The sequence below is a fragment of the Ipomoea nil genome, unplaced genomic scaffold, assembly GCF_001879475.1.
Source record: "Ipomoea nil cultivar Tokyo-kokei standard unplaced genomic scaffold, Asagao_1.1 scaffold0114, whole genome shotgun sequence".
NCBI classification, from domain to species: domain Eukaryota; kingdom Viridiplantae; phylum Streptophyta; class Magnoliopsida; order Solanales; family Convolvulaceae; genus Ipomoea; species Ipomoea nil.
In genome coordinates this window covers 3,265,605-3,275,301 of record NW_017616542.1, presented here as the reverse complement: position 1 = coordinate 3,275,301, position 9,697 = coordinate 3,265,605, and the positions used below count along the sequence as shown (strand labels likewise).

Sequence of the window (9,697 nt, the reverse complement as noted above, 5' to 3'; positions counted from 1 at the left end):
CAACCGGCAAAAGGAAGAGAGGCAGCAGGACAACGGCGACGGACGGCCACAGCAACAACAGCAACGACCCTCCGTTCCCGTCGATAGAGACGGACGGTGGAGTAAGACGGCTCCACTCTCCCACCGGCGTCCTCCTCTCTGGTGCGGCTACGCTGGACAACGGTTGGACCCCGGCGCCGGTTCCAGTATGGCGGAACGGTAATCGCATGGCGGTGGTCGTTGCTGGGCGTGATGTTGATGATGGCGAGTATCTGATGAAGGTAATCCGTGACCCCATGTTAGTACCTTACTAAAGAATAGCTTCGGTTAGTAATCAACGAAGGTGGATTTGGCTTAGTGGGTTGGATGCACTTATTCTTGAGAAAGTGCCAGGGTTTGAATCTTAGAAGGCACTTAGGTTAGTTTTATTGGCTGTTAACCCTTTTCACTAAGCAAAAGATAATTGTTGATAATTAATGATGCCTAGGGCTAATAAAGAAGCATTTAGCCTAAATGGAAAGGTTGGGATTAGTTTTAGGATAATCTAAGGTCCGAATCCCTTAGGGTTTAATTACCTTATTAGCTTGATTATTAAGTAAAGATTCGATTTGGTTCACAGGTCCCTTTGACGTTGTTTTGGATGGATAAGCGAATAAGGTAACCCATGTCTCAACAAAACCTATTTTCATAGCTATGATTCCCCTCTTAGGATTTCCCCCATATTCATGTGTGATTGATGATTCATTATATTGATCTTGGTAATTGATGTTATGTGCCATGGGTGATCTTGATGATCTTGAGAGGGTCTTGATGATTGTATGGTGTTCTTGATGTTCTTGATAATTATGTAGTGTTCTTGATGATTATATGATGTTCTTGATGTTTATGTGAAATTCCTACCGAATCTTGACATTAACAGATGAATGGCGTTCTTGTTGATTTAAAAGTAATTAGAACCCTAGGTTGTATCGTGGAACTCGTATGGTATTATTCTTGGTATATTGGGTGAGAATTCGTATGTTTGGGTGTTGATTATGTTTAGAAAAGCATGATAGGTTATGTGCCGTATGTTCTTGCTTTTGGATCCGTTAATTGTCTACGTGTTATTGTCGATTACGTTTGAAAGTGTCTAAGCATGGTTCCGGGTTCCACGGTGGTTCCCGGGGCGTTTATTTGGGACGAAGAGTCAGTGGGGGGTAGGGGACCCGCCACCTACCCGCGGCTAAAAGTGGCATCGCCGGCAGCGGGTAGCCGGCGGGCGGGCAGCTGCCCGCCGGGCACCCGCAGCCCGGAATAGTTGCCGCCGACGGGCAGCCGGTGGGTGAACCCTCACCCACCGGCTACCCGCTGGTTTGCATCCCAATTTGGGATTTTGGCTTCCCCGTTTGATGTTCCCCCGACCCCCGTGGTGTCCTAACGGACCCCTCCCATCGTGCCTATGTCTAGTTTGATGTTCGGATACCGTTCGTAGGTTAAAAGAGTCTTGTATATTGCATGCTAGTTGGATTGGTATTCCGTTGCCCTAGGTGTAAGAGGTATGAACCCCTTAGGACTATTCTTAGTTGTGGATGACCACGCATAGGTTTAGTTATACGATTCCTCCCCCTTCCCAGTGTGCTAATATGGGCTGCTTGTACTTGCTATGTGTTACGTGTGCATGTTACCCCAATTTGGTTGCGATCAAATTGGTTATACGGGCAGTTGGATGGGTTGAGAACCATACTAACTGTTAACCAGGCCGGTTAAGATCGGTCAGGTATATAAACATTATATAGGGCTGCGGTCCACTATACGGGCAGTTGAATGGGTTGAGAACCATCCCAACTGTTAACCAGGTCGGTTAAGATTGGTCAAGTATATAAATATTATATAGGGCTGCGGTCCACTATACAGGCAGTTGAATGGGTTGAGAACCATCCCAACTGTTAACCAGGCCGGTTAAGATCGGTCAGGTATATAAATATTATATAGGGCTGCGGTCCACCGTTCTACATGAGCTGCGGTTCATATTTCCTGGCTGCGGTCAGATGACATACTCTTGGGCTGCGGTCCACTGTTTGGTTTCCATCAAACTATGATGAGCTGCGGTTCATCGGTCGGTTGCGATCGACCCCTCCGTATTGTGAGACGGGGCAGGGTGCTGCGGGACCGTGTCAGAGCTATATGCGCTGACCCTCATGTATGGGCATGCGATTGGTCTTGTGGCGCCAACAAAGTGTGCTACATGATGAGATGAGAAGGATTGATATTGTGACTGTTATGGAAACGTGACCATAGGATTCTTGTTAGTAAACTATACATGTTTAATTGTGATTATGGGTTGTGTTTATCTATAACTGTGCCCTATGTTGAGAATTGTATATACTTGGTTATGACTGTGGATCGTGTGTACCCCTATTTGTCGAGTCGGTTCTCTGATTTGAAAGCTAGAGTCTCTTAGGATATATCTTCATGCTTCGAAATGACTTTTCGTATATCTATGTATATATCTATATGTATTGTATTTCAACGCGTTGGAGTGGGTTACCAGCATCTCTCGCTGAACAGATATATTTGGCTTTCAGGCACAGATGAGTAGACACTGGAGCGCGCTAGAACCTTGGAGTGTAGAAGTAGATAGTTTCCCTTACGGCCTGTGTGCCATGTTATGCTTTCTCTTTATCAAGGATATTAGTTAGTTAGCCTGTGCACCTGAGTTCTCCAGCTCGGGTGTGGCATAGCACCCCGCACTCTTTGTATCGTATTTTGGGATTCAATGAGATTCTACCATTATTATATAAGTTTTAAAAGTCTTGAAAATCTGGGGTGTTACAACCACATAGTTCTAGACATGCGAAACATCAAGGAGACACTCAAATAGTTCCACAAAAGAATATCGGGAAGTCAAAAGATCGAATATCGAGTCAAAAGAATCACGGGGAACAAATCCCCCAAACAACTCCACTTGTGTACCCGCGGGTAGGCCCCTACCCGCGGTTCCGCCCGCGGGTACAGGCCTCCCACCTTGTGTACCCCGCGGGTGGGCGGCGGGTGGGCCTCCTACCCGCCGTTCCGCCCGCGGGTACAACCTGTACCACAACAACACACTTCGCGAATTTCATCTCCAAACACAAATTCAAGTCCAAAACATGTCAAACCTAACCCAATATAACAAAATGACTTGAATCAAAGGAAATGCCAAGCAATGGCACACAAGAACCCTAAACACAAGCTCTAGATATGCATTTTCACAAGATAATGCATAAACACTCACATTTCATAGCAAAACACATGTAGAATCCAAGAAATCACATATAGCTAAGCAAAATAGATTTTGTAGAGCACGGGCTACCTCTTGTAGACTAAAAGACTTCACTTTGCACCTTAACAAGCTCTCCTCAAGGCTCACCTTCCAAACCCACTTCAAGAACAAACCAAAAGATCATAAAGATCCTACCTTTAAGAAAAGACACCTAAGATGAAACCAAAAACACAAGATGTACTTAGATCTTACCCTCTTAGATGCCCAAATAGGTAAAAGGTTGAATCTTGGAAGCAACTCTTGAAGTCTTGGCAAGGCCTCAACTTGGCTTGGAAGAAAAGCTACTCACCTTTTTAGAGAGAATGTAGAGCTTAATTTTTAGGAAGTGTAAGGGATAGAATGAAGATGTCTACTCGGTTAAGTTACAATACTAACACTAGGTGAAAGGTCAAGAATGCCCTTACTAACATTAGAAAATGTAAGGAACAAGGGAACTCCCTTCAAAACTCAAGGTACAACTTTGACTTTGGAATTGACTAGTCAAATACTAGTCCTCAAGTATTGAATTTAAGGATTTTAGGAATTAATTCCCCAATTGAAATAGGATTAATTACTCAATTAACCCATTAATTGAATTTAGATTTTGGGTTGTCACATCCGGAGCGTAGACTAGTTAGTTTCCCTTTCGGCCTGCGTGCCATGATTATGTATTGACATTGCTTTGAGGTTGTTTAGTTAGTTTATCCTGTGCATCTGAGTTTTCCAGCTCAGATGTGGCATAGCACCCCGCACTCTTATATTAATTTTGGGATTTAATGAGAATTCACCTTTATTATATAAGCTTTTAAAGTTTCAAAATTTTGGGGTGTTACAGTCACCACCTCATCCGGCGACACAATACCCGGCCGCCCAGCAGCCGGTCAGTTATATTCAACCAGGATATCTACCACCTGGTCAACAGTTCCAGTATCCCGGGCAGTTTCCTTACCCGGTCCCACCTCCACAGTATGGATACTGGCCCGGTCAGCCGATGTACTACACACCACCGACCGGTTATCCCCCTTACATTCCTGTGCACACGGCTCCAGCCTCCGCTCCTCCGATTTACCCGACTGTCCCGACCGAGCCGGAGCTTCAGCCCACTTCCCAGGCTAGGTGCTCGGCTCGTTCGAGGTTGGGGTCGCAGGGTGCCGAGGCCATGGTGGTACCACGATAGGCCTAGCAGGTACAGATGGAGATATATGCCCAAGCGGAGGACCCTGAAGTTGAAGCCAACCGAGCATTAGCATTTGAGCGGCTTCGTCCAGTAATGCGGCAACGATTGGGACCACAGGACCTGAGCCGGCGCTCAGTAGATTTGCCGATGCTAGAGGCTAGCCACGAGGGTTCGTCTGCGCACAGTGCGTCGAAATCACATCGTCGACGCGCCCGGGAGCCGACCCAGGCCCAGACGACTGAGCTTAACGAGACCCGAGGACTCCTCAACGACCTCCAGGCAGAATTCGCTCGGTTTCGAAACGAGCACGCAATGAGGTCCCCGGTCGATCAATCAGCCTCCTTATTGAGGACTCCCTTAACGGCGGAGATAATGGCCCAGCCATACCCGCTCGATCTACAAGTCCCGGGTAACAAGGGTTACGATGGCCGTATGGACCCTGAGGTCCATGTCAACACTTACTACGGCAACATGATGATGATGGGCGTGTCAGACGCCGTGATATGTAGGGCTTTTTACTCCACGCTTTCCAGTCGGGCGGCGGAGTGGTTTCGAACGTTGCAGCCGGGTTCCATCTATGATTTTCCCACCCTGGCGATGAAATTTATGCGGAAGTTTGTTACTTCCAAGATAGTGAGAAAGCCCTACATGTACTTGGAAAAGGCCAAGCAGCTGGAGGGGGAGAGCTTGTCCGAATTTCTGGTCAAGTGGAAAGCCGCGGTCGGGGAGGTTGAACCGATGGATGATCTTACCGCCATCCATATGCTCCATATTTCCCTCCGGGCCGGCTATTTATATCAAGACTTCATCTTCCATCCCCCGACCACGTACGAAGAGGCCCTCCGAAGGGTGACGGATTACGCTAACGCCGGAGAAGCGAATGCCGTCAAGAGATCGCAGGTAGTCAGGACTTCATCCCGCAAACCCACCAGTTGGGCGGAACATCGATCGGGTGATGATCATCCCCGACCCCGCACCCAGCCTGGCGAGTTTACGGCCTTGAACCGATCTGCAGCGGAAGCCATGCAGTACGCTCAGTCCTGCAATCTTATCCGCCTCCCTCATCCCGGACAAGACGGACCGGACAAGTCTAAGCACTGCGCTTATCACCGTTGTGCCGGGCATGACACGGAGGAGTGCACACACTTAAGGCAGCTATTGGAAGATTTGCTGAGCCTGGGAAAGCTGAATAAGTGTGTGGGTAAAAGGGAAGAGACGAAGAAAGATACCGATCGGGGAGATCACAGGCGCTCTCACCACCGCTCAGATCGGTTGGATCAGGACCGCAGGGACCCGGAACCTCCATCTAGCAGCCGACCGGCAGGCAAACCAACCATCCATGTGATTTTTGGCGGTTTGGAAGACGCCTCCTGACCGAGGGAAAATTGCCCGGTCGCGATCGTAGACTCCCGTGATATCGGGAAAAGGCAAAAGATGGAGCCTATAACCTTCACCTTGGAGGATCAACCTAACAGCGGTGACCACGGATTGGAAACCCTCGTGGTCACGGTTGACGTGAACGGGACCGATGTCCACAGAGTCATGGTGGATACGGGAAGCAGTGTTAACGTCCTTTATTTGGACGTGTTTGAAAAGCTTAACTTGGACAAGAGCGAGCTGATTCCGGTCGGTGTACCCTTGTCAGGATTCACTGGGGCCCTCATCCGCCCCGAGGGAAAAATCACACTCCCGGTCGAAATCGGCACCCCGCCAAAATCTGTTAAGACCGAGTTGGAGTTGGTTGTGGTAAATCTGCACTGCGTCCACAACATCATCTTAGGCCGACCCGCTATAATGAAGATCGGTGGGATAATTTCAATGCCCCATCTATGCATGAAATCCCCCACCCCAAACGGGGTCGGTGTAGTTCGCGGAGATGTTCAATCCACGAGGAAATGTTACACCCAGGCCTTCAACAAACGTGATACTGGCACATCTTCCTGGGTGAACACGATCGTGAAGGAGGCAACCAGTGACCGGAAGGAACAACCCGAGCCTTCCGAGGAAATTGAAGAAGTTCCCCTGTCCGAGTATCGACCGGACAGGAAGATCAAAATAGGACGGGCCTTTACCCCCGAACTACGATCAGAAGTGCTGGCAATCCTCTGGGAGTTTGCCGATATCTTTGCGTGGGGGCCCGAGGACATGCCCGGGATCGACCGTACAGTCATCTGACACAAACTTTCCGTAGATCCCGCGGCCAAGCCGGGCGTCCAGTAGACGCGGCACTTATCTTCCGATCGCCGCGAGTTCGTCAGAGAAGAGGTCAAAAAGATGGCGGCGATCGAGCACATCTGACCGGTTATCTATCCCGAGTGGGTGGCTAACATCGTTCTTGTTCCCAAGCCCCCAGCATGGAGGATGTGCATTGACTTCACTGACCTCAACAAAGCATGTCCGCTCGACCCGTACCCACTCCCGAGCATTCATCAAATGGTCGACGAGATGGCCGGGGCCGAGCTCATGAGCTTCATGGATGCCTTTAAGGGTTATCACCAGATAATGGTGCACCATGAAGACGAGAGTAAGACAACCTTCGTGACCCCGGATGGGCTGTATTGTTACCGAGTGATGCCGTTCGGCCTTCGCAACATGGGAGCAACATATCAGAGGATGGTCAACATGCTCTTTGCGGATCTTTTGGGCCGAACGATGGAAGCATATATAGATGATATGCTGGTCAAGAGTCGGGACCGATCCGACCACACTCGGGACCTCCGGAATGCTGTCAGATTATGCGGAGGTACCAGTTGAGATTGAACCCGACCAAGTGCACATTTGCGGTTCAAACGGGGAAATTCCTCGGCTATATGATGACCAAAAGAGGGATCGAGCCCAACCCGGCCAAGGTCAAAGTTATTCTGGATATGCAACCCCCCACTACCGTTCGGGAGGTGCAACAACTGACCGGTCGGTTGGCAGCTTTAAGCCGTTTCCTCTCCAAGCTAGCCGAGCGCGCTTTACCATTCTTCAAGGTATTGCGCAAGGTGAATGAATTCGTCTGGAACGATGAATGCCGAGCGGCTTTCGATGAGTTGAAGGAATACCTCATGTCACCCATCGTACTATCGAAGCTAGAGCTCGGGGAAGAGTTAGACGTGTACCTCGCCGTATCCGATTGAGCAGTAAGCGCAGTTTTGTGCCGAACTGATCCGGAAGGGGTCCAGGGACCGGTGTACTATGTGAGTCATGCGCTCCATGGTCCCGAGTTCCGGTACTCCCGGCTAGAAAAGGTCGTCTATGCTCTGTACATAGCCGCGAAGATGTTAGCTCCCTATTTCCAAGGTAGAGCCATTCGAGTGTTGACCAATCAGCCGATCGGCCTAGTTCTCTAAACCGCTTCTTCTTCAGGGCACTTAGTTAAGTGGGCGCTCATGCTGACTCAGTATGCCATTGAGTACCGACCACGACCAGCAACAAAGGGTCAAGCGTTGGCGGACTTCTTGGTTGAGTGCACCGCTCGGGAGATCCGTCCCCCGGAGGTTGAGGACCCCGAAGCGGCGTGGTGGTCGTTGGCCACCGACGGATCAAGTAGCAAGAAAGGAGCAGGAGGAGGGGTCGTGGTCACGAGCTCGGAGGGTTTCAAGGTGTACTTTGCATTGATGTATCAGTTCCATCTGACCAACAACGAAGCCGAGTACGAGGCCTTTGTCAATGGCCTACAGTGTGCTCGGGACTTGGGGGCTGATTACATCCGGGCTCAGAGAGATTCGACACTTGTGGTCGGGCTGGTCCTGGGTGACTATGAAGTGAATGGTGAGCGACTACAAGCTTACTAGTACCTAGCTATGGAAAAGCTCACTTTGTTCCGGGGGTACACCGTTCGACATGTTCCCCGACTGGATAATGCTGACGCGGACATTCAGTCCAAGTTAGCTCAAGATGTCCCGGAACATATGTTGAAGATTGCTCGGATCTTGGTGATCCCGAGGCATAGCATCCATCGATTGCCGGTCGCACCCATCCAACCGGCGGAGGACACATGGATCACAGATCTGATAGAATACCTCGAGCACGGTCGGCTCCTAGACGACCCCCAACGTGCTCGGAAGGCCAAGCTCAGAGCTCCAAGATTTCAGGTACAAGACGGTCGTCTGTATAGGCGGTCGTATGGAGGCCCGCTCATGCGTTGCTTGACCGCATTTGAAGCTGATTTGGTTATGAAGGAATTGCATTCGGGCATCTGCTCGTCACATCAAGGAGGCCGATCGCTAGCTCGCCGTATCATGCTGATCGGGTATTACTGGCCGTCACTTCAGCTAGATTGTGAGAAGCTCGCGAGGGGGTGCGAGACATGCCAGTTGTTCGCAAGGATGCCCGGACGACCGGCAACGTTCTACCAGCCGGTCACTACTTCAATCCCTTTTGCAAGATGGGGGGTGGATATTTTGGGGCCATTCCAGCAACTATCCGGATGGAGGAGGTTCGTCATTGTCGCCATCGACTATTTCTCCAAGTGGATCGAGGCCGAGCCATTAGCCACGATCACTTCTCAACAGTGTGCTAGGTTTCTTTGGCGCAATGTCATTTCCCGTTTCGGCGTGTCCGTGCATCTCATCAGCGACAACGGCCGTCAGTTTGTTAGCCAATACTTTCAGAACTTTCTTGCCACGATCGGGACAACCTCCATCTGGTCGTCGGTGGCTTACCCCCAGGGAAATGGACAGATCGAGAACGCTAACCGGACAATTCTGGAAGGTTTGAAGAAGAAGTTTCACTCTGTCGGTCGTAGCTGGGCCGATGAGCTTCCCTATGTTCTCTGGACTTATCGAACGACCCCGAGGGAGGCAACTTTGGAGACGCCGTTCGCCCTAGTCTATGGGGCTGAGGCTCGTGTCTTGATCGAGGCATGGATCCCGACCGCTAGGGAGCTATCTTACAACGCTGAGGAAAATGAACACTCCATGGTCGTGGATCTCGACAAATTTGAGGAGAAGAGAGAGCTAGCCGCTCGGTGTATGGCCGAGTATCAGAAAAGAGAGAAGAGCTCGAAGGATGTTTGGGTCAACCCTCGGTATTTCTAAGTCGGAGACTATGTTCTACGCCGTCGAGAGGCAAGTCAGCCTTTAGAAGGTTGGAAGCTAGCACAAAATTGGGAAGGTCCGTATGTCATCACGGCCGTCATGCGGCCGGGAACCTACCGGTTGGAAACAACGACCAGGAGACAGATCGAGGGCACGTGGAACTCCGAGCACCTCGTCCTGTTTCGGCATTAGTCTTTGTAATTTTAGATGGAGTGGGGGCTTAGACCTGTGAGTGGG

At 50.1% G+C, this 9,697-nt stretch overlaps 1 protein-coding gene across 1 annotated transcript; it reads left to right on the top strand.

The window, feature by feature from the left end:
- The first annotated feature begins 8,224 nt into the window (after nucleotides 1–8,224).
- On the top strand, nucleotides 8,225–9,460 carry LOC109154376. Its single transcript, XM_019302199.1, has 2 exons — nucleotides 8,225–8,859; nucleotides 8,998–9,460. Exons 1-2 carry the CDS (start codon nucleotides 8,225–8,227, stop codon nucleotides 9,458–9,460), a joined length of 1,098 nt encoding a protein of 365 aa, XP_019157744.1.
- Nucleotides 9,461–9,697: the final 237 nt, after the last annotated feature.